The 25,188-nt window shown below is 47.4% G+C and overlaps 1 protein-coding gene and 1 long non-coding RNA gene across 2 annotated transcripts in view; both read left to right on the forward strand.

The window, feature by feature from the left end:
* LOC144694402 (uncharacterized) overlaps positions 1–25,188 on the forward strand; it is a 1,120,079-nt gene that overhangs the window by 96,794 nt on the left and 998,097 nt on the right. The window lies entirely within an intron of this gene.
* Positions 1–25,188, forward strand: part of gucy2g (guanylate cyclase 2g) — a 120,790-nt gene that overhangs the window by 84,661 nt on the left and 10,941 nt on the right. Inside the window, exons 19-21 of the mRNA XM_078565301.1 lie at positions 3,038–3,212; positions 10,763–10,861; positions 18,182–18,273. Coding sequence (XP_078421427.1) covers positions 3,038–3,212; positions 10,763–10,861; positions 18,182–18,273 — 366 coding nt within the window. The remainder of the gene's footprint in view (positions 1–3,037; positions 3,213–10,762; positions 10,862–18,181; positions 18,274–25,188) is intronic.

Consider the following 25,188-nt stretch of genomic DNA (forward strand, 5'->3'; position numbering starts at 1 on the left):
TGCTGACATGTTGCGCATCTGTCTACGGAGTGGGAGCAGTGCTCTCTCATCAGATGGACGACGGCACAGAACGGCCAATAGGTTACGTATCAAGAACACTCACCACAGCAGAAAAGGGATACTTGCAAATAGAATCTTTGGTGTCAAGAAATTTCACCAGTACGTACACAGACGCCATTTTATAATTGTTTCAGACCACAAATCATTGCTAGGATTGTTTAGTGAGGACAAGGCTATACCACCCATAGCCTCAGCAAGAATACAACGATGGGCTTTAATTCTGGCAGCACACAAATACACTTTCATACATAGGCCTGACAATCAAATTGCAAACGCCAATGCCCTTAGTCATTTGTCTTTACAAGAAAATGATGAGCACATCCCAGTTCCGCAGGAACTTGTTTTACTGTTAAATTTCTTAGATTCCTCACCGGTATGTGCTCAACAGATCAGAGACTGGACAAGTCGGACCCAGTCCTATCTCAAGTATGAGAACAAGTGCTACAAGGTTGGTCACAGGAGCCCGTATCTGACAAAATGAAACCGTGCTTCAACAGGAGAAATGAAATAACCAGCCAGGATCGCATCTTATTGTGAAGAGCACGAGTGATAGTTCCTCCAAAGGGAAGGGAGCCACTTTCATTGAACTACACAGTGCTCACCCAGGAATTTCCAAAATGAACACAAGAGCATGTAGCTATCTATGGTGGCCTGGGGTGGATGGTGAAATAGACAGTTTAGTGTGCACTGTGTGCAATGTCAGCAACTGCAAAAGTTGCCAGTGACAGCTCCATTACACCCATGGGAGTGGCCAGGCAGACCCTGGATGCAGTTACACATTGACTACATTGGACATTCCCTGGAAACAGTGTCTCTGTTCATTGTCGATGCCCATTCAAAATGCTTGGACATATATGAGGTGAAGTCACCAATGTTGGGCGCTACAATTGAGAAACTTCGTCAGGGTTTTGCCATTTGTGGACTATCAGAAGTAGATGTTTCCGATAGCGACACTGCATTTACGAGTGCTGAGTTTCAACAGTTTATCAGCCTGAACGATATCACTCATGTGAAAACTGTACCATACCATCCTTCCTTAAATGGACTGGCCGAAAGTGCGGTTAAAACGTTTCAAGGCAGGCATAAAAAAGCTAACTGGCGATTCCTTGGCAACCAAGCCAGCACGCTTTCTTTTTCATTACAAGACTATCCCTCATACAATAACAGGTGTCATACCTGCAGAGTTATTGTTGAAAAGCCGTCTCAGAACGAGATTGAGCTTAATAATGCCAAATTTAGAGGGGAAGGTGGAAAGGGTATCCTGTTGAGGATGCTCAACACAGGACTGACATGTCTGATGTTCCCCTATGAGTTGAGGATACAGAACTGCAAGTGCCCACTGAAGCGCCTGTTGTTCAGGCAAGTCCGGACAAGGAGATTCCTGACAAAGAGTCTGAAGTTGTGGAGCTGCAATGTTCCACACTTATCAGGAAACTACCTAAAAGACTGAACTTGTAAATTCCTTACCCAGTGTAAATATTATGTTGTCTTGAAAAATATGTACTTGCAAATATAATATGTACAGCTGAGTTAAAGGGGGAGGAATGTAGTAATTATAGTTTTATTTTAATGTGTAATGTACCTTTAAGAATAATACTTGTTAGGAAGATCACATGATCTGTAGTAACCAATAGGAGAGTAGCAGTTTGAGTTGCAAGCTCATGTGTGGTAGTTGCTGAGTATATTGTAAATAAACTTTAAGGGCAGAATTTTCTGCCTGCCGGGCGGGTGGGCCCGACCCAATCTCCGGTGGGTGGGGAGCCGATCCTCGCCGGAGAAATGTGCTTCCTGTGCGGGCGGTGGGGGGGGGGATTCCCCAAAAGCAAGAGTGCGCTCTTTTGCGCATGCACACGAAAGAGCGCACATCTCCCGGAGGCTAAGTGCTGCCTCAGGGAGATCGCTGACAGTTCTAAAAACGTTAAATTAGAAAAAAAATCCTGAACGTGTCCCCCTCATGTGACAATGTCACATGAGATGGGACATGTTCATAAATTACACTAAAACTTTATTAAACTGTTTAAATCCCTACATGAAACCTCATCCCGCTGGTAGATGAGGTTTCATGTTTTTTCTATTTGCCACTGGGACTCCTGGCCTGCCCTCCAACCTTAAGGTTGGACGGGCAGGTCCTTTAGTTGTTTCAATGATCCTGTCAATGGCCTCAATTGGCCATTGACAGGTCAGTGGGCCCGCAGCTGATTTTGCTGTGCCCCCGCCTTCCTGAAAATTTAAATGGGGTGGGATGACGTCGGGGGTTCCTCCCAATGTCATCCCGCGTCATTTTACACATCGGCGAGCGGGCCCCGCCCCTGCTCGCCGACGGCAAAACTCAGCCCTAAGTTTCCACTCAAGAAGTGTCTGCAGATCAACTCTATCACTAATAGCACAACTCAGCCACCCTACAACAAAAGGGTTTTAAATATTCAGTCCCTGTATTAATTTTCTAAAAAATATAATGGTAACATTTAGTTTGTTTTTCAATAGTGACAAGCTATTGCAATAGGATCAAAGACCAGTCAGGAATTGTTGGATGCATTTGCAGTCTTCAGCACTGCATTCATAGTCACTGGACCATCCCTTTGCTTGCAACGCAATCACAGGGAAGAGGGTACAGTCATGGTGATGGCAATGTTTAAAAACTGACACCGCTACTTCTCTCTAATGCTTGTGCAACTGATTACATCCTTTAAATATTGTTTGCATTGTCAGTAAATGGTTGTTGAATCAGCTAAAATGTCTGGAGTGACTGCAAATGTTCACAAATTTAAACAGTGTGCAGTACTGTGATTAGTGTTGTGATGGCATCATTGCGTAGTCAATCAAGCCTGCTGTCGTTTTCCTTTAAAAAGTTAAATCCAATTTAAAAGGGGGAAGCAAATGTTCTTAATGTCCGTTCCCTTCCATTAGTCCAGATGTTTACACATTTCTTTCGAATTGTGAAAAATTATACAGCGTTCTATTTCTATCTTGACTGAAGGTTGAAACAATAGGCGACGCTTACATGGTAGCAAGTGGACTCCCCATTCGCAATGGAATGCAACACGCTGGGGAAATCGCCACAATGTCTTTACATTTTCTCAGCACCATTGTGACCTTTAAGATAAGACACACAGATAATGTGCAACTCAAACTTCGAATTGGCCTAAACACAGGTAACATAGCATCAATTTGATTTAAATGTTTCTGTTGTTAATTATTTTATTCTAGTGTACCATACATACATAGATCGTATAATTCTGTCTCCTTAGCCTTTCCGCTGTCCTTGCGGCCTTGCATGATTTCAGTCAAAAATTGAAACTGTTGTAATGCCTGGAATTTTATGTGGCGATGTTGGCCCCGAACTTCTGGCTGAAAAGTCAGGGGTGAGCCCGCCTCTGCGTGGCCAGGAGGTCCTGAGTTGATTTTATGGCGGTCGAGCCATTAAGTGGCTCAGGGCAAGATTTCCACCCCCATCTGGGAGTAAGTTCCGCCTCTGAGAGCTGCTGGCAGTTCTTGACTCCCACCAGTGTCCTCAGGAGCGGTGGCCAACAAAGACCTAAGACCTTTACTGGACCTGGATATCAAGGTGAGTTGTGGGGGTTTTGCCAGGACTAGTCTGGCAGGCCTCACTGATGGGCAAGACCGCAATATGGAGGGCTGGGGGAGGGGGTGGAATAAGCACCATGGGGTGGGTCCTCCGTTGGGCACAGAGGTCTGAAATAGAAGTGACCCCCTAGCCCAACCCGCAACATGGCCACCAGGAATCATTTGGGGTCTAGCCACTTGATGTGGGAACCCCCTGCCACTTATAAAATAACAGTAGCAGCAGGGGAAAGCCTTAATCGAGCATTAATTGACCACTTAAAGGCCTCAATTGGCCCAATGGCGGGCGGACTGCCCGATGATTCCCCCCACCGCTGGTAAAATACCAGCGGAGGTGGGTAGCTGATACGCAGGACACATCCTGCCATGCCACCCAGGGAGCAATGTAAAATTCCATCAATAGTTCGAGTCCAAAACAGGCGCTACTCAGTCGGTGTGGGGAGGTCTGAAATGGCACACCCAGAAATTGTGAAGGAAGCAAAGCAATTAAAATGGCTTGGTTTTATTTAAATTTGCTAAATATGTCACCCACCCAAAATTGGTGGGATTGATGTCTGGGCCAGAGGGCAGGAATGGGAATTTGGGCATTTGCTGCATCGCACTGGAAAACTATCCCTGACGTAAGCTGTGTGCTGTGGGGAGAATGGATCGTGGAGCTGATGCCAGACAGTGACTCCCGCTGAAGACTTAAAGACACCCAATCATCCTAATCCACATGGATTCCATGTATGGTATCTTGGCCTTCATAAATAGAGGTACTGAATACAAAAGCAGACAAGTTATGCTGAACCTTTATAAGGCTCTGGTTATGCCACAACTGGAGTATTGTCTCACGGTCTGGCCACCATGCTTTAGGAAGGATGAGAAGGTCTTTTAAGAGGGTACAGAGAAGATTTCCAGAATGGTTCCAGGAATAAGGGAATTTAGCTACAAGGATAGGTTGAAGAAGCTGAGGCTGTTTTCCTTGAAGCAAAAGAAATTGTGGGGAGAAGATAGAGGTGTACAACATTATGACAGGTTTAGGTAAGGTAGACAAAGAATAGCTGTTCTCATAAGCTGATTGTACAAGAGGAAGGGGACATAAGTTAAGGTTTTGGACAAGGGAAAAAGGGGGGTGTGAGACAGAACTTTTTAATGCAGTGAGTGGTCATGACCTGGAACTGGCTACCCACGAGGGTAATAAAAGCAAAAACAATCAATGATTTCAAAAGCAAATTGGATAGGCACTTGAGGGGAATAAAATGGCAGGGCTATGGTGTAGTGCAGGAAAATGGGATTGACTAGTTTGTTCTACAGAGAGCTGGCATGGACTTGATGGGCCTCCTTCTGTTCTGTAATGCCTCTATGACTATAAAGGTAACATTTTAAACTTAGCTTGGACTTTTTTAGCCACTCTGCGGACTCTTGTCAAGGTAGAGCTGACTATGGGCAGGTCTTTGGAATTCATGAGTTAAAATGGAATCGGCGTGTGTGTGACATCATTGGGCTGTGATTTTTAAATTTTAATGAGGCCTAGCCTGCGTTGCAGCAAGAACCTTGACCAATTTCATAGTCGTAGGTAAACTGTTGCCAGCTGGGAATTGTATGGTGTTGGGCCAATAAGTGGATTGAGACAATCTTGACCCCTCCCTCTCACCTTTCCTACTTTTGTGGTTGAGGGGGTGGTGTTAAAAATGAATCTCAAGATGTTCCAGTTTCAATCTCTTTGTCATAATTTTCTCCTTCAATGGCCTGAGAACAATTTCTTTAAGCTTTAACCCATGAATATACAATAAGAAGCCAATCCCTCTGAATGGGGTGTCAAATAAAAACAAAGCAAACACACTGCACGGGGCCTGATGACAGTTTCCTTACCATTTGAATTCTGCACCTCCTCACTTTCTGGCCCAACGGAGTTTCTGAAGCTGATGATGAACAATTGTCCAAATTCTGATTAAACTCCCACACTCACTTTGGATAGGAATGGTAAACAAAGACATTGGGTGGAATCGTCCCAGATTTGCACTAAGTGCGGTAGCAGACGGGGAAAAATGACGTGTTACCCGCCGGTTGCCAAGACAGGTTTTCACACTGTATCATCCCAATCCCGCCACATTATTTATGCATTCCCGGGAAACAGACCGTTTCGATGGCGGGCGGCCTCTCATTTTCCCGTCCGTCATCACCTCGCTGCTTCATCGTGCCAGGCACCATATTTAAAGCCCAGCCATGCGCACACATCTCAACTGCTGCAGGGAAGATGTCCACGAAATGCAAGAAGACTGTAGCCCCCCAGGTTTAGCGGTGCATCACTGGAACACATTTTGGATGCCTTGGAGTACTGCTAGGATGTCCTCTACCCCCGCTCTGGCCGCAGGGTGGGCAGCGGCATCATTAACCAGACTTGGGAGATGGTGGCAGTGGTGGTCAATGCCAATGCCCTGCAAAAGAGGACAGCCACCCAGTGCCTCTACAGGATGAATGGTCTAATCAGTTCCCCCAGGGTAATTCACGCTTCTCAACTCACACACTCACAAACCCATCACACATCTACAGGGATCTCACACCTCAAAGTACAACAGCACTAACTCTCACGCACTCACATCTCCATCAGGCTCATATCCTCTCGAGCTCACATCCTCATTCAACCCATAGCTTCACTCGCCACACAAACATTCCCTGCAGTGCCATATGTCCTGCTCACACTCCCTCCATCTGTTTTCATGCAGGAGAAGCTGGCTCACATCAGCAGGGAGAGGTCCCAGACCGCGGGTGAAGTGGTCCACATTAGACCCCTCCCTCACTTTGAGGAGTGTGCCATTGCGCTGACTTGCAAGGACATGGACTGTGCCTGCGGTGACTGTGAGGTCAGCAGCAAATACCCACGTGAGGATCCTGCACCACACCATCTCTCCCTCAATGCAACTGTGAGTGCTCTCTCTCCTGCTTTCTCTCTCTCTCTCTCTGCTGCCATGCAGTAATTATCTCTATTTTGGTTCACAGGGAGCTCTGCCGAGGGACCAACATCCTCAGCCAGCCAGTCCCTCAGCTCCATCCACATCTTCATCTGCAGCCAAGAGCAGCCCAGAAGACCTGTCACCGCTGATGGAGCAGCCAGCCCACAAGTGATTCTGGAGGGAAAAGTGATTGTGTGGGAGGGCCATTCGGAGCCTCATGCAAGCATTCTCCCATGCACACTGATCCTTCACGTTTCACACTCATCTCAATGTCCCGAGCATTTTGAATGCTGCCTGCTGGGGTTCGTTTTCGGTTGTCCATCTGAGCTGACTTGCATCTCCAGCCACTCACTGATCACACTCCCATGCAGCACACGATCTCGCCCACCACCACTCTCATTTCACTTTCAATTTAGCAAGCACGGTCTGGTTTCACTGTATTGTCCGCTCACCTGTCTTTTCCCCTCCTGCAGTCACCCATTTCTTCTCCCCTATCACAGTTGACATCGCCCCCATCCCCCGGGCCTCCCCTCCGTGACCTACCAGCCAACCCTTTTCCTTCGGGAACCTCCAGGTGAATGTGCACATGAACTTCCTTCCCGAAAATCCCACCTCCATCCACATTCACCTCCCTGATCTCCTCCTTCCCACCCCCAGGGTCCATGTCTGCTTCCAAGTACCCACAAACCACCTTCACCATCCCTTCAATTGCTACCACTGAACCTCATTCTCCCACCCTACTGCCTCAATCTGCCCTCGGTCATTCTCACCCTTCCTGCATACCACGCCCAACCTCAGTTCACTCCCCAGGAGCCAGACGTGGTCCTATCTGACCCCTCCCGTGAACGTTTACCTGCACATCATCCCCTCCATACCCCTTCCTCCCTCCACACCCCTACCCCCCTCCGCACCCCTTCCCCACTCCGCACCCCTTCCCCACTTCACACCCCTTCCCCCCGGAACCCCTTCCACCCCAGTCCTCCCACCCAACCCTGGACTCCCCACCCCCGCTTAGTTCCTCCCCCTTCCTGACTCCTTCCGCCACCCTTACCTCTTCCACCACCCTTAGTCCCTCCCCCTGACTCCTTCCTCCAGCCTTACCTCTTCCTCCAACCTCATTTCTTCCTCCAGCCTCACTTCTTCCACCAGCCTCACTTCTTCTTCCACCTTACTCCCTCCCCTCTCCGCACCCCTTCCTCCCCCACAGACACCCTCCACTCTCCGCACTCCTTCCCTTGCACCTTCCAACCCCCCCCTTACACCTACCTCCCCAGTTGCCTTGTTCTATCCTGTTACCCCCTCCTCCCCAATTCTCCCTCCCTCCTCCCAACTTCACCCAGACATATTTATTCCCTCCCTCCCAATCTCACCCCATTCTGACACCTTCATTTCCCCGTCCCAACATCACCCCCACCGATACCTTCATTCCCCCCTCCCAACCTCACCCCTCCTCGACACCTTCATTCCCCCCTCTCAACCTCACCTCTCCCACTCGATCCTAGCCCTCCCTCTACCCCCACCATTGTGAGCATCAACGGTGACTTTCCAACTTCTGTGAGGTGCTTTGCGACAGAGCCATGTCCAAGAGAATCCACCCAGCATACCATGGACGTTCCTCCGGTGTGCCATTGGTGTCAGGCTCCAGCATCTTCTGCTCCTTGGATGTCCGTGGTGTGAGCAAAGCCCTGGTGAGTAAGTCCCGACTTCTGCACGTGACGTGTTCTACAGCGGCATGTTTTCCTGCCAACGTGAGCGGACGATCCAGTGTGGGGGGACGATTCCGGCGGGCAGGCCTAATAGTGATATGCTGATGTATTACAATGAAGTTCCCAACATCCGATGGCAGAGAACGCGGCCAGCCATTGGTGGGCTGAGCAGGCTATCGCGAACTGGCTTCACGCCGTTGTGAAACCGATCACGCCATATTGTCCGCTCACACCACTAAACACGCCCGATGCTGATGGGCATGGAAAATCCAAGCCATTGAAACAACATGCTAAAACCATTGATCCAATTTATTTGCAAAGCTAGGCGGTGTTACCAATTAAAGAGATTTACACAAATACAAGTCAAATTTATAACATGTCATTTCATCTGCCCTTCTGTAGTTTATGGGGTGTTTGAGCTTTCCTATGGAAGAGATTTAGATATGAGGTCAATTGCCTGGAGAGCATTTGGATCTCAACACACAGCTTAACCAAAAGTCCAACTCTACTTAAAGAACCAAAAACAAAAGCAGAAAATAAAACCATAAGACCATAAGACATAGGAGCAGAAGTAGGCCATTCGATGCATCAAGTCTGCTCCACCATTCAATGAGATCATGGCTGATCTGATAATCTTCAACTCCACTTTCCTGCCTTTTCCCCATAACCCTTGATTCCCTTACTGATTAAAAATCTGTCTATCTCAGCCTTGAACACTTAACGACTCAGTTTCTACAGCCCTCTGCGGTAAAGAATTCCACAGATAAACTACCCTCTGAGAGAAGAAATTCCTCCTCATCTCTGTTTTAAATGGGCGCCCCCTTACTCTGAGATTATGCCCTCTGGTCTTAGACTCTCCCACAAGAGGAAACAACCTCTCAGCATTTAACCTGTCAAGCCCCCTAAGAATCTTATATGTTTCAATAAGGTGGCCTCTCATTCTTTTAAACTCCAATGAGTACAGGCCCAACCTACTCAACCTCTCCTCATAAGAAAATCCCTCCATACCCGGAATCACCCTAATGAACCTTCTCTGGACTGCCTCCAATGCCAGTATGTCTTTCCTTAGATAAGGGGTCCAAACTGTTCACAGTATCTTAGGTGTGGTCTACCTAGTGCCTTGTATAGTTTTAGCAAGATTTCACTATTTTTATACTGCATTCCCTTTGAAATAAAGGCCAACATTCCATTTGCCTTCCCTATTACCTGCTGAACTTGTATGTTAGCTTTTTGGGATTCATGCACAAGGACCCCCAAATCCCTCTGTGCTGCAGCCTTCTGCAGTCTTTCTCCGTTTACATAATATTCTTCCTGCCAAAGTGCATAACCTCACATTTTCCCACATTATATTCCATCTGCCACTTTTTTGTGATAGTACATTCACTTCCCTCATCTAAGTCCTTTACATATATTGTAAATAATTGAGGCCCCAGCACAGATCCCTGTGGCACTCCACTAGTTACAGGTTACCATCCTGAAAATGCTCCCCTTATCCCAACTCTCTGTCTTCTATTAGTTAGCCAATCCTTATCCATGCTAATATACTACCCCCAACACCATGGGCTCTCATCTTATTAAGTAGCCTTATGTGCGGTACCTTATCGAATGCCTTTTGGTAATCCAAATATATTACATCTCCTATTTCCCCTTTATTTATCCTACCTGTTACCTCCTCAAAGAAGTTTAATAAATTTGTCAGGCATGATTTCCCCTTCATGAAGCCATGCTGACTCTGCTTGATTAGATTATGTAATTCTAAATGCTCTGCTATTACATCCTTTATAATAGACTAACATTTTCCCAGTGACAGATGTTAAGCTAACTGGCCTATAGTTAACTATTTTTTGTCTCCCTCCCTTTTTGAAGGGTAAAGCTCAGCAGGTCTGGCAGCCTCTATGGAGAGAGAAACAGAGTTAATGTTTCGATTCCATATAACTCTTCTTCAGAGCTCTGAAGAAGTCTCGTGGACTCGAAACATTAACTCTGTTTCTCTCTCCACAGATACTGCCAGACCTGTTGAGTTTTTCCAGCATTTTCTGCTTTTATTTCAGATTTCCAGCATCCGCATTATTTTGCTTTTATCTTAGTGAAGAACTAAAAAGTTGCCCCCCAAGTATGAATGAATGAAAGAACAAAGAAATCCTACTTTTGACTGATATGTATTGGAGTCCTATTATTCTTCATGTGATTGATGATTTTCTATTCCACTCTGCATAAAATAGAGAATAAGGCAACATAATACTTCAAAGTTTCCACAGAGGGGGTTTTACTTTCTAGTTTCCTACATTATATGATCAATTCAGATTCTTAATCCCTAGGAGATTTTTGGGAGCTGACTGTTGTCAGAGATACGGATTACTGCAAATATGAGAACCAGGAAACCACCTCAGAATATTGTGGGTGGGTTTGAAAGGTGTTGATTACAGAGTTGTGAAGAGAATATTCCACCCTTAACTCACTGTTAAAATTAATTTTCAGGTCCAGTAGTTGCCGGTGTAGTTGGAACAACTATGCCCAGATACTGTCTGTTTGGAGATACTGTCAATGTAGCATCAAGGATGGAAAGCAATGGTTTACGTAAGTATTCAGTCTTTTTCCTTAATATGTTTTGTTAAACTAAATAAAATAACACATTGTAGAGCTCAGCTTCCCTGGATGGATGGGCAGGACAGTATCATCCTGTGTACAAGTGTTGAATACTCCATGCTGTACAATGGCAGTAGATTCTGCACTTTCCTCTTTGATATTGTGAATTTGGGAAAGGAATTGCTCAGTAAAAATATGGGATGCTGTAAAATTTGAATTATATTTTAGGCACACATATGTAAAAGAAATTAACTTTTCGCGATCGCAAGAAATCAGTTTCGTTTAATTTTTTTGAAAGTGTAAATTTTCAGTTTGATGACAGAGAAAATATCTTTTCACCAAAAAGAATACTCTCATCAATCAATAATCGTGGTCAGAAAGCTAGGCTGCTAATGGGCACCCCGCCGACAGCTCACCACTTCCTCACTCTGGACGCCATATTTAAAGTGCAGGCATGCACAGCCTTCTCAATGTCGGCTGTCCAGGACTGCTCCACTGAAGTCATGGCCCTGAAACTCAAGAAGACAGCAGCTCCAAATTCAGTAGATGCAGTCAAGACCCACTGCCATGTCCTCTATCCCTGCTCTGGCCTCAGGAGGCCCAGCAAGGTGACTAATCCAGCCAGGGAGGCAGTGGCAGTGGTGGTCAGTGCCAACACGGTCCAGAAGAGATCAGCCACCCAGTGCAGGGAGAAGATGAATGACCTCATCTGTTTTGCCAGGGTAAGTCAACCATCTCATCACTCTCGACTTGCACACTCACAAACCCATCACACTTTCACTAGCATCTCACTCACTGCAGCTTAAGGGGCATCACCACTCACTCTCTCACACACACGCCCTCATGCCCCCATCTGGGCTCATCTACTCTGGACATCATATTCTTATGCCGTCCATGGCTCTGCTCACCACCCAATCATGTCAGGCATCCTTATCATCTGCCCCAGCATGCGCCTTGCTCACACTCTCCCCATCCGCCTTTATGCAGGACAAACCCGCGCACAACAAAAGGGACAGGCCCAAGGCTGGGGGTGGAGTTCCCTACATCAAGGTCCTCACAGAGTTTGAGAATCGAGCCATATTATTGTTCTAGCGCTCAAACTTCCAAACCTGAGCGTCTCTCACACTGCGGTATGTGTCTTACGGGGACAAGGCTCTCGTTACAAACTAGGGGTGCTGTGCTGTGCATCCCCTCACCTCAGCACTTGCCGAGGTCACTGATGCTAATTCCAAACAGTGATTTTTGACGGGTAATTGAGGCTTTGAGCAGGCTCTGGGGGCGAACATGGTTGCTTTAGACAACGTTTAGGGGAACAATGGGATAGGAGTAAGGATGTGCTGAAGCTGAAGTGTGCTCATTATTAGAAATGACACTCTTGAGGGCTTCATGGTGTGAGTGCATTTTGGACTTGGCAAGGGGCAGGGCTGGCCATGGGGGCATAATTTTTGTGTTAAAGAGGAGGCATTTTAATATCTGGCAGGCAAGTGTTTGATGTCGTCATGCTCAGGTGGTGCGCATCCATATTAAGCTGAGGATAAATGCAGCCCTGGATCCCTAACTGAGAGTGCCAGATGTCAGTGTGGTTTGGAAGAATGCACCACAGACGACTGAGTCATCTCTAAATGGATTCACAGCAGCAGAACATCATCAGCTACCCTGCCCCATGTGTGAATTAACTGATTCACCATCGATGTCACACAGAGTGCATAGTTCCGTTGCTTCAGATGGACCTTCTTGAGGAACCTTGTCCCATTGAAGGCACACAGCTCCAATACCACCGAGGATCGACCGACAGCTCCTGCCTCTCGTAGGGTGTCTTTGCGACTGGGATGCTGGAGAGATGCTTGAAGAGGCAGCACCTTCTAATATCTGATGCTGGGATGCCCTCCTCCAGTTTGCATCTCATCTCAGCAAGGACACATGCTGCCAAAGGTTCAACATCCTTCAAAGGATCAGGACAATGTGAGCCTGATGTGTAATTATTCACTCTCATATTGAAGTGTATGGGCAAAATGAGAGGAATTACAATACTGGTGCTCAAGCAGGGCTCTAGTCCAAGAGGGTGCTCAATACAATTCATTATCCTCCTGGTGGAATCTGGTAGTTCTCAGGGCATCACACGCATACCTGCTCATCTGGCCCATTCTATGGCCTCTTACCCTGCAGTGTCTACTTCCCCAAACTCATCACCCTCATCCCCTTCAAGGTCCTCCTCATCAGAAGAGATGTGAGGCTCCTCCATCTCACCATCTGGCAAGTCCTCCCCACTTTACAGCAGCAGGTTGTGCAGCGTGTAACAAGCCACGATGATCCCTGAGACCCTCTGTGGACTGTACTGGAGTGCTCCACCAGATCTGCCCAGGCAACGCATCTTTAGGATCCCTATGTTGTGCTGCACCAATGCTTGGCTAGCGCCATGAACCTCGTTGTATATTCTCTCTGCAGGAGTCTGAAGCTGCCACATGGCATCATTAGCCATTTCCTTTGCCGGTACCCTTTGTCACCGAGGAGCCAGCCCTGAACGCTGTGTGGTCCCTCAAAGATGTCTGGGATCTACGATCTACTCAAGGTGTATGAGTTATGGGTGTCCAGCGCAAACCTGCATAATCAGTTTCTTGTGGTCACAGACCAGCTGTACATTGAGCCTTTCCGGTTTATGTATTGCAGTGCCTGTGCAGGGAGCTTTTATAACCACATGAGCCCAGCACATCAGTGCAAAAGGAAAGGCTGAAGCTTTTGCTGGAAACTTCAGACAGATTTGCCGAGTGGGCAATCCATCTCGGCCTCCTCCGGAGGTCCCCAGCATCACAAATGCCAGTCTTCAGCCAATCCAATTCACTCCACGTGATATCAAGAAATGGCTAAAGGCACTGGATACTGCAAAGCCTGCAGGCCCTGACAATATTCCGGCAATTGTACTTAAGAGTTGTGATCCAGAACTTGCCATGTGTCTAGCCAAGCTGTTTCAGTACAGCTACAACATTGGCATCTGCCCGGCTATGTGGAAAGTTGCACAGCTATGTCCTGTACACAAAAAGCAGGACAAATCCAACCCGGCCAATTACCGCCCCATCAGTCTACTCTCCAGCATCAGTAAAGTGATGGAAGGGGTCATCAACAGTGCTATCAAGTAGCACTTGCTTAGCAATAACCTGCTCACTGACACCCAGTTTGGGTTCTGCCAGGGCCACTCAGCTCCTGACCTCACTACAGCCTTGGTTCAAACATGGACAAAAGAGCTGAACTCCCGTGGTGAGGTGAGAGTGACTGCCTTTGACATCAAGGCCGCATTTGACCGAGTGTGGCATCAAGAAACCCTAGCGAAACTGGAGTTAATGGGAATTAAGGGAAAAGTCCTCCACTGGTTGGAGTCGTACCTAGCACAAAGGAAGATGGTTGTGGTTGTTGGTCATCTCAGCTCCAGGACATCACTGCAGGCGTTCCTCAGTGTAGTATCCTCGGCCCAACCATCTTCAGCTGCTTCATCAATGACCTTCCTTCCATCATATAGTCAGAAGTGGGGATGTTTGCTGATGATTGCACAATGTTCAGCACCATTCCTGATTCCTCAGATACTGAAGCAGCCCATATCCAAACGCAGCAAGACCTGGACAATATCCAGGCTTAAACTGACAAATGGCAAGTAATCTTCGTGCCACACAAGTGTCAGGTATTGGCCATCTCCAACAAGAGAGAGCCTAACCATCACCCCTTAATATTCAATGGCATTACCATCACTCAATCCCCCACTATCAACATCCTGGTGGTTACCATTGACCAGAAACTGAACTGGACTAGCCATATAAACACTGTGGCTACAAGAGCAGGTCAGAGGCTATGAATCCTGTGATGAGTAATCCACCTCCTGACTCCCCACTTGCCTGGATGAGTGCAGCTCCCAAAACATTGAAGAAACTTGACACCATCCAGCCTGCTTGATTGGCACCCCATCCACGAACATTCACTCCCTCCACCACCAATGCACATTAATGGCAGTGTGTACCATCTACAAGATGCACTGCAGGAACTCGCCAAGGCTCCTTTGACAACACTTTCCAAACCCATGACCACTACCATTGAGAAGGACAAGGGCAGCAGACACCACTACCTGGAAGTTCCCCTCCAACTCACACAGTATCCTGACTTGGAAATATATCACCGTTCCTTCATTGTTGCTGGGTCAAAATCCTGGAACTCCCTCCCTAACAGCACTGTGGGTGTACCGACACCACATGGACTGCAGCGTTTCAAGAAGGCAGCTCACCACCACCTTCTCGAGGGCATCTAGGAATGGGCAATAAATGCTGGCACAGTCAGCAAAGCCCACATCCCGTGAATAATTTTTTTAAAATGAGTGTCGTCGATGGCACCCTGCGCTTGTGGGAATCCAGAAATCTCAGCAAAGCCCAGTGCTCTAGAGTCATGTCTAACTTGATCTCTGTTGAAGTTGACATAATTGTGGGCCTTGGCAAAAAGGGCATCTGTGATCTCATGAATGTATTTGTACGTGGATGCTTGCAAGATCCCACAGAGATCCCCGGTGGAGTCCTGAAAGGAGCCACTGGTGTAGAAGTTCAGAGCAGCCATTACTTTCAGAGCCACCAGCAATGGATGCCCTCCCAGTTCCTGTGGTGCCAATTCCTGGAGAGTGTGGAAAATGTGGGTCACCAGATCCCTGGTCATGTGGAGGTATTGGTGACACTGGTTCTCGCTCATCTGCAGATAAGACATGCGAGTTCTGTAGACCCTGGGTTTTGCGAGCCGCCAAAGCACGACGTCTCTGTGAGTCTCATCCCCTGTGCCCGGAGGAGGCCCTGCTGGCCCTTGATCCTAAGGGTCTTGCTCCTCCTTTTGGTGATCCAGGCACCTCCGTTGCAATCTTCTCCTTTCTTGGCTGTAAGTGATAATGCAGGCAGCGATAAATCCAGCCTCCATCTTCCTGATGGTCTCCTCTCTGCAGTATCATTGAGAAAGAGACAAGTGGCAGCATTAGTCATGCTGTCAATGACTCATCAGTAAATGTGGGGTCAAGGGCTTTGTTCCCATGTCGGAGAGTACTCACCCCTGAAATGATGGCCAATGCAGGGTGTGCCTTAAGGTTCTACCGCACCCCCTCCCAATATGACTGCCTGCTGTTACATTGCTTTAGCCAAGCACTTGGATGAGCTGCTTTCAGCCCAGGAGCTGGGAGCCTCACTTACTGCACTCTAATACTACACTCTTGGGAATAAGATAAGGATAAATGTTCATTCAGGAAATGAGATTATTTGAGGGGGGCCTGAGGCTTCTCTTCAGTGAACTGTCCAGCTCCAACTTTCTAACAGGTTTCTGGAGCTTGTCCGTTCACCCAATTGCTATGGAGTTCGTTATTACTCTGGGGAATTTCCACATTGTGAACAAGGGGTTAAAACAAGGAGATCAATTAGTGCCACTTAGCGGCATTAGTCTCGCATGAATGGGCATCATTGCTTCACTTTCCTGATTCCCTGCACTGTCATTGAAAGGTTCCTAACATGCCTCAACTGTGCCTCTCTCCTCATTTGGGAATGCACAGTTCAGTTCTGTGCCAATGTACCAGTCCCCCCAGTGCATGCAGCTTCCCTCCAGCTGTGGCTCAGTTCATAGCACCCTCGCCTTTGAATCAGAGGGTTGTGGGTTCATGTCCCACTCCCGGAAACCAAGAACGGTGATTGTACTCGAAAGAGTTGCAATCTGTAACTGTTGATAACTCGAAAGAATTTTGAGGTGTCAGCTGTGGCTCAGTTCATAGCACCCTCGCCTTTGAATCAGAGGGTTGTGGGTTCATGTCCCACTCCTGGAAACCAAGAACTGTGATTGTACTCGAAAGAGTTGCAATCTGTGACTGTTGATAACTCGAAAGAGTTTCCCTCCAATCTGCCCACAGAGTCTTCACCAGCAGAGTTTCTCCTTATTCTAATTTAGGACTGCGTCATCACTACAGGTTGGAAGATGGTGGTGCAGAACTCTCACTGCCAGACCAGCTTGAACCCTCTCTGTGTGAGTATGGAAACCTCTCCTATTGTCCCAGAGCAGCTTCATGTTCAGGTTTCCCTCCCTCACAGACGTCCCCATCCACTCCTGTATTCCTCGATCCCGTCATGTTTCTGCTGCATGTCCGTTTCTTAGCCCCCAAACATTTTGAAGTGGATGTGTTTACGGCTCATGTGGACCTCCCCCATCCCCATTTTGAGGCCACTTACACTGTTCAACTTCACAACACGAACACCCCCCCTGCACACTCCACCCTCCCACCCAGTCATGTGTCTGAGTGCATCCTTCCCCACTCGTAACCCCCAGTATAGCCCTAGCCCCACAGCCTCTTCTCCTGTGTGAGGCCACTTGCTGCTTTCCCCAATACAATCCTAACCCTGCAGCCCATGAGGAGCCACACCCGCCTTACCGCTGGTCTGGTAGGTAGAGGCTTGCCTCCTGAAAATGATGTGGTGCTGCCTGTAAAGCTTGGCACTGATTCCCATGAGCGCTATGCAACGCAAGCTATGCAAGCTAACCTTGAAGTGATGAGCGAAGTGCAGGTCGACAGGTGCAGGTGGTTTATACCCTGTTGTGAGACACGTCGTTCTAATTGCAGGTCGACCTGCCCAGATGATCCATGGAGGGTTGGTTCCGGCGAGGAGTCCTTAGAATGACATGCAGAAATGTTGAAATGAAGTTCCCGACGTGCCACGGTGGGAAATGTGGCCCACTGTTGACGGCTGTAGTGCACAATCGCGACCTGGTTTTACGTCCCAGCACTTCTCACGATACTTTCCACTCCCGCCCGTGATGACGCCTACTGCGAACAGGACCGGAAAATCCTGGCCATAGTCTCAAGATGAGAGATCAGCCTTTTAAAACAGTGATGAGGAGACTATCTCTTCACTCAGAGGGTCGTGAATCTTTGGAATTTTCTATTCCAGATGCTATGGATGGCCATTCATTGTGTGGGATTTTCTGGTCCCACCAGTGGCGGGCACTGTCGTGGCGGGATGGGATGGGAAAATTTGGGGAGCTGTTGACTTTTAACAGCTCTCCAAATTTTCCCATTCCTGCTCGCGACAATGTCCGCCGGTGTCGGGGATGGAAAATTCCGCCCATCGAGTATATTCAACACTGAAATTCACAGTTTTTTGGACACTCAAAAAATGAAGGGATATGGGGAATCGGGCAGAAAAGTGGAGCTGGGATCTAAGATCAGTCATGACTTTATTGAATGGTAGAGCAGGCTTAAGGGCCTACTCCTGCTCCTATTTCTTATGTTCTTATGTTAGTTGACCTTCTTTTGATATTTAGCCTTGAAAATACACATATCACAGAGCACCACTGAAGCACTGAGGGCATTGGGAGGATACGATCTAGTGGAAAGAGGGACAATTAAAGTGAAGGTAGGAAATCAAATTGTAATCTTTTTAATCTGTTTATTTTTCCATTAGAAACAGTATAAACATCATTCCTTTAAGTAATATACTTGACAGTTTGCATTTAACAAATCAGCAGGTGAATTATGCTGCCATTTCCATTTGGCTCTGCACTTCAGCTTTATTAAATGCATTTATGGAGCACCACTGTCAATGTTGGTAACATTTTAATGTTAGTAAAATTGCATGAGGCCTTTTGATCATTTGTTAATATTTAAAAACCTACAGTAGTCCTCAAAATCATTTTCAACTGTGAAAGTATTTTTTTTTTGAAAGCTGGCATTGCGTGATTTGTAGTTATATTGCAGCCAACATGAAGATCCCGCCGTGTGCAACTACCCCCTCAGAACAGTCTGCCACTATTTGCCAACAGTGGTGGCTTCAAACTATGGTCATACAGTATTTTCTGTGTCAATGTAGTGTGAAATCTATCACAGAAACAGCTGTGCAGCTGAGCTGCAACTCCCATCCAGTGCTGAACTGTTTAAAATAAATTGATGACTTCTGTAACCTTTAATACAGACAGAAGTAATCCAACTTGAGCCTAGATCAATTCTCTCTCTCTGATTTTCCCTTCATTCCCGAAACAAAATTCATGGACAGTATCTACATTTTAGTTTCTATATTGCTGTTGGTAGAATTTAAGTTGCACCATTGCCTTTTGTCAACTTAGTGTACAAGTAGATCTGTTTAGATTTTATGTTGGTTCCCTACCATGAAACCTGCACAATTGCACTCAACTTCATTACAACTTCATTACACCTTAAGTAATCATGTAATCATTTCAAAATGTCCTCCAAATATATGAGAACAACTTTTTCTCTGCCACTCCCCAGCTGGTGGCAGATATCTGAAGCATATTGTGTCAAATTTCCTGGCCCAGACTATTAGCACGTTCGGGTCTTGCACTGAGAATGAGAGGCAGAAACAGAGACTTGCCTGCATTCCTGGCAGTCGGATTTGAGAGACCTCCTTGAAGTACATGATGAGATATAAAAGTAACCTTACCTGCAGCCTACCTCTTTCTTTAAGCCATTCACAAGTTCAGCTGACCTCACTGATCTTCCAGTCTAAGAAGATTCTGTGATTGGACAACGTCTGCTAAATAATCTTCAGTGTGCTAAAAATTATGCTGACAACCAATTTAAGATTGTCAGTCGGGCTCGTAGTGTGGTACATTTGCATGTACTGGAAGCTATATATATTAATACACAGGGCCCTGTTCTTTGCAAACAAAAAGAACATGTACACACGTTGTGCCTGTTTCAGCTAAACAAAATAAGTGACAGCCATTTGCTGACTCATTCCTTAGGGCAATGCCTTAACCACTTATACCAGGCTATCTGGTATAAATTTCAAACAATGCTTGACAGTTAACTCTCAGTCACCACTAACTGGTGCATTCTCCATCACAAAGCCTCTTCCAATTAGAGTCCACTTACCAACAAATCGGTACTCTCTTCTCATACAGTATAAAGTTGTTGTTTCCCCTGACATTGATATTCTTATCCTGATGAGTGCAAGATGAAAAGCTTCAACAAAATGTCTTTTTTCAGCAATACTCTAAGAAAATTCCTGATTCAGGCCCCACTATTTGCTTTTGGGGGCTGCCTTATCTTTGGGTGTCTAACGGCTCAGTGTATTGTAAAATAAGGTAGGCTTCCTCCCACCTCATGTTAATACACAATGAGCAGAATTTTCTGTGACCGCTAGCGTGTTGGGCGTGTTTGAGCGGACAATATGGCAAGAAGGCCCAAAATCAGTTTCACAACATCGTGAAACCAGTTTGTGATCGTCCTCTCAGCCCATCGATAGTGGGCCGCTTTTCCTGCCATCCAATGTCAGGACCCTCATTGTAAAATACCCGCCTACCATTATAAGGCCAGGCTGCCAAAATCATTGCCCCACGCTGGATCGTCTGCCTATCACGCCAAAGTGTTTCACAACAGCATGTATAAGGCATGCACTTTGAGGGGATCTCGGAGGTGAGTGCACAGTAACGTTGCGCAGCACTTGCAAAGGTCATCTGTTGGACTTCAAGGTAGAGGCGGCTTGGGGGTGGGGACAAGGGCTGCCCTGCAGTTGAGGTGACTTGGGGTGGGGGTGGGGCAAGGGCTGCCCTGCGGTTGAAGTTAGTGCACAAGCACGTGCGGATTGGAGGGAAGGAAGCGGTCACACATTAGGAAAACCTTGTATAAAGTGACAATTCCTCCGCAGCTGAGACAGTTTAGGTGCAGCCACATTGACATGGTTAGAGTTGGGCCTCTATCTTATCTGCCCCCTCAAACAATGCAGAGGCATCAAAGTGTCACCAAGTGCTCCAGAGCTTTTCACCCCTCGATACGGACTGCAAACTAATGAGCATTTTAGTGGACTGCAGGACAGTTGGATGACTGGGCAAGTTGTACAGTCTCCTTGCTAAAGCTGGCCATGGAGCAGTCACTGCCGGAGGTGATCACAGCCCCTTGCAATGTCATCGTCCCGGTTTGGACCAGTCGCCCCCTTGGTTTAAGCTAACAGTTTAGCCTTGCAGTGTGGGTTCGGAGAATGCCTGCACCTAAGCTGCGAGCACAGCATGCAGTCCAATGGGCAAAGCTGCCGCCAATCATAAGAACATAAGAAATAGGAGCAGGAGTAGGCCATTCGGCCCATCAAGCCTACCCCACCATTCAATAAGATCATGGCTGATCCGCCCCAGGCCTCAAATCATCTTTCGTGTCAGCTCCTCATAGCCCTCAACTCCCTGATATTTCAAAAATTTATCTACATCCTCTTTAAATACTTTCAGTGATCTAGCCTCCACAACTCTCTGGGGTAGAGAATTCCAGACACTCACTACCCTCCGAGAGAAGAAATTCCTTTGCATCTCAGTTTTACATGAGTGTCCCCTTATTCTGTAACTATGTCCCCTAGTTCAAGATTTGCCTACTGATGGAAACATCTTCTCAACATCTACCCTGTCAAGCCCCCTCAGAATCTTGTACTTTTCAATAAGATCACCCCTCATTCTTCTAAACTCTAATGAATAAAGGCCTAATCTGTTTAGCCATTCTTGATAAGTCAACCCCTTCATACCAGGAATCAGCCTAGTGAATCTCTTTTGAACTGCCTCCAATGCCAGTATATCCTTTCTTAAATATGGGGACCAAAACTGTACACAGTACTCCAGGTGCTGCCTCACCAACACCCTGTACAGTTGTAACAAGACTTCCCTATTTTTAAGCTCCAACCCCCTAGAAATACAGGCCAAAATTCCATTTGCCTTCTTAATTACTTGCTGCATCTGCACGCTAACTTTTTGTGTTTCATGCACAAGAAAACCCAGAACCCTCCGTATTGCAACTTTTTGGAGTCTCTCTCCATTTAAATAAAAGTCTGCCTTTTGATTCTTCCTATCAAAGTGCATGACCTCACACTTTCCTACATTAAATTCCATCAGCCAAGTTTTTTCCCACTCACTCAACTTATCTATATCCCCTTACAGATTCCTTATGTCCTTAACACAACAAGCCCTCCCGCCTATTTTTGTATAGTCAGCAAATTTGGATACACTACACTCTGCCCCCTCTTCCAAATCATTAATAAAGATAGTAAATAATTGAGGCCCTAGGGCTGATCCTTGTGGCACTCCACTAGTTATGTCTTTCCAATCTGAAAAAGACCCATTAATCCTGACTCTCTATCTTCTGTGTGTTAACCAATCCTCAATCCATGCTAATACATTACCCCCAATACTATACGCTCCTAGCTTGTGCAATATCTTTTATGTGGCACCTTATCAAATGCCTTCTGGAAATCCAAATACACTACATCTACTGGTTCCCCTTTGTCAACTCTGCTTGTTCTATCCTCAAAGAACTCTAGTAAATTTGTCAAATATGATTTCCCTTTCACAAGGGGAAATTGTTGACTCTGTTTGATTGCGTTAAGCTTTTCTAAATGTCCTGCCGTTCCTTAATAATGTACTCTAGCATTTTCCCAACAACCAATAATTTCCTGCTTTTTGTCTCCCTCCCTTCATGACCGGGGCGTTATATTAGCAGTTTTCCAATCCGAAGGGACCCTCCCGGAATCAAGTGAGTTCTGGGATATTTTGACCAATGCTTCCATTCGGTCAGGTGGAGTGGGGCAGAGGTGGGTGGGGTTTCGGGCAGCCATGCAGCGCATTTAACTCTGGCCATCCAAGTGGTGGTCAGCACTCCCTGGGATGTGTTAAGGGGCCTTCAGACTTAACCAAGAGAGGTTCTTAGAACACCTAAGCTAACCCACGTGTTTCTCTCTTTCATCCTGCAGGAGGAGTCCATCAGGAGCATGGAGGCTGGTGACCTAGTTGTATGCCTCATGGCTTACAGAGAGTGAAGATGATGGAGGAGAGAGTGATTGAAGCACTGGCTGCACAGAGGGAGGAGCAGCATTCTCAGGAAGAAGCGGCTGCTGGGGCTCCCAGACATGCCACCAAAGAGCCACAGCGAGCCATTGCTTGTGGACACCTAGCTATCCCAAGGTCTACAGACGCCACCTTTCATTCCTGCAGATGACTGAGAATCAGTGTCGCTGAAGACTGTGTATATCTAGGGAACTGGTCGGTCACATCTGCCACCTGCTGCAGGATTTGGTGCCACAGGGAGATGGAAGGGATCCACTGCCCGTAGCTGTGAAAGTGACCATGGAGCTGAATTTCTACACCAGCGGCTCCTTTCAGGGCTCCACAGGTGACCTCTGTGGGATATCACAAGCCTCCACCCACAAATGCATCCATGAGGTCACGGATGCAATCTTCACGAGGGCACACAACTTTGTGCATTTTGCTCAGGACCAGGAAAGCCAGGATGCAACAGCAATTGGATTTGCCCAGTTCTAGGGTTTCCCACAGGTGCAGGGTGCGATTGACTGCATTCACATAGTGCTCAGATCTCCATCACAACAAGTGGTCAACTATGTCAACCACAGGGGATTCCATTTTCTGAATGTGCAGCTGGTGTGTGACCACCACAAACACGTCCTGCAGGTGTGCACATGGTTTCCAGGGAGTGTCCACGACTCCTACATCCTCAGTTGGTCACATCTTTCAGGGTCCACAGAGGCTGCAGGCTTGGCTCCTTGAGGACAAGGATACCCGCGGAGGATGTGGTTGATGACACCTGTGCGGCGGCCTCAGACTGCAGCAGAGCAACACTATGACGAGGCTCATGCCCCAACTTGCACCTTAGTGGAGCAAACCATTGGGATGCTGAAAATGAGGTTCTGGTGTCTGGACTGGTCTGGTGGAGCCCTGCAATATAGTCCACAGAGGGTGTCACACATTGTCGCCTACTGCACCCTTTACAACCTTGCGCTGCAATGGGGAGGGGAGCTGGCTGAAGAGGAGATGGAGGAGCTGGAGGGAGAGGTCAATAGGGATCAAGATGAGGAGGTCCTCAAAGGCAACGATGACAGCGATGGGCCCTCACACTGGCCAGACGAGGCAGGCATGCTCAGGAGGCCCTCATAGCTGCTAGATTTGTGGAGGATGATGATGACATGCAGTGAGGAGACACCATAGATCCTCACATTGCATCTGTGAATGATTTACTCCATTCTGGCTTATGGCAGCGCATATACCCTCTGTGATAATGCTCCTGTCATGGAGATGCAATGGAGGCCCTAATAATTGCTCAATTTCAGGAGGATGATGATGACATTTAGTGAAGACACTCCTTAGATCTTCACATAGCCTCTGAGAATGTCTGACTCCTGACTGGCCAAGGGCAGCTAGCTTGTGCTCTGTGATCAGGGTCATATCATGGAGACACAGCCATGAAACTTTAAAAGCATCAGATCCTTTGTCTGCCTTCAGCACCTGACCCCTTCAGGAGCACAGTATCACTGGTCACAGATGCTGAAGAGATAGAGGCCAGCCCCACCTTAAAGGTGCTGAGAGCACACAGAGAATGGCGGAACTCTGTGACTCCTGCCCACGACATTCTGGCAGCGATGACAAGCACCATCAATGTGCAGGCATCACTAATGTGTCAAGGGAGTGTGAGGCTGGACCATCACTTTGGTCTGAAGGCTGCAGAAAGCACAGGGAAGAGGCTCTGGACTGACACACCTACCTTCATCTTGTGCAGAAAGGCTTCACATCTGAGTGACAAGAACACTGCTCATCAGAACAAGGAGCCATAGGCAGGATGACATTGTTGAGAGTTTATTGACAATAGTGAACATTATGTACAAATGATTAACACCAGTGTCCAGGCGTATCCAACTTTCCTAACCCTGCTGCTATGTCTTGGTGATCCCCGGACATCCACAGCGGAGGTGGAGGCAGCTTGTTGACTGTGATGCCCTGTCTGTGATGCCCTTGGTGGGCGTCCTCTGGAGGGCCAATACCTGGAGGGCCCCAGCCTGCTTCTGGGGTCCTGCTGTGCGGCACTGGCACCCTCCTTGGCCTGTGGAGCTGGAGCTGCTGGGGTCACAGGAAGAGGGGATTCGGATGGGCCGGGCATTCCTGGAGTCACTTGTCTGGATGGCCCTGGGGTGGGCACCTGCTGATCCTCCTCCCTATGGGTGCCCAAGAGCCCCTGGCTGATTCCTTGAGGAGAAGGGGAAGCTGGAGTGATATTGGGCTACCCAGAACCGCTCTCACGTACACACTGTTGGAGGTCAGCGATGGAGTTCAACCTGCGCAGCAGTGCAGGAGTGACACCCTGGACCAAGGTCTACATGGCGGCTGCCATCCTACCAGTGTTGACCTCGGTGCATTGCAATGCCGGCGCTATCACCTCAGCATGAAGGCAGACGGAGTCCTCCATTGTGCCTTGCAATCTGAGGAGTGCAGTGAATATCCCTTCCTGATGTTCCTGAGCTTGCCTTTGCAGCTCCAGCAACTGTGACATGACT

Source organism: Cetorhinus maximus, chromosome 20 (genome assembly GCF_964194155.1).
Source record: "Cetorhinus maximus chromosome 20, sCetMax3.hap1.1, whole genome shotgun sequence".
NCBI lineage: Eukaryota > Metazoa > Chordata > Chondrichthyes > Lamniformes > Cetorhinidae > Cetorhinus > Cetorhinus maximus.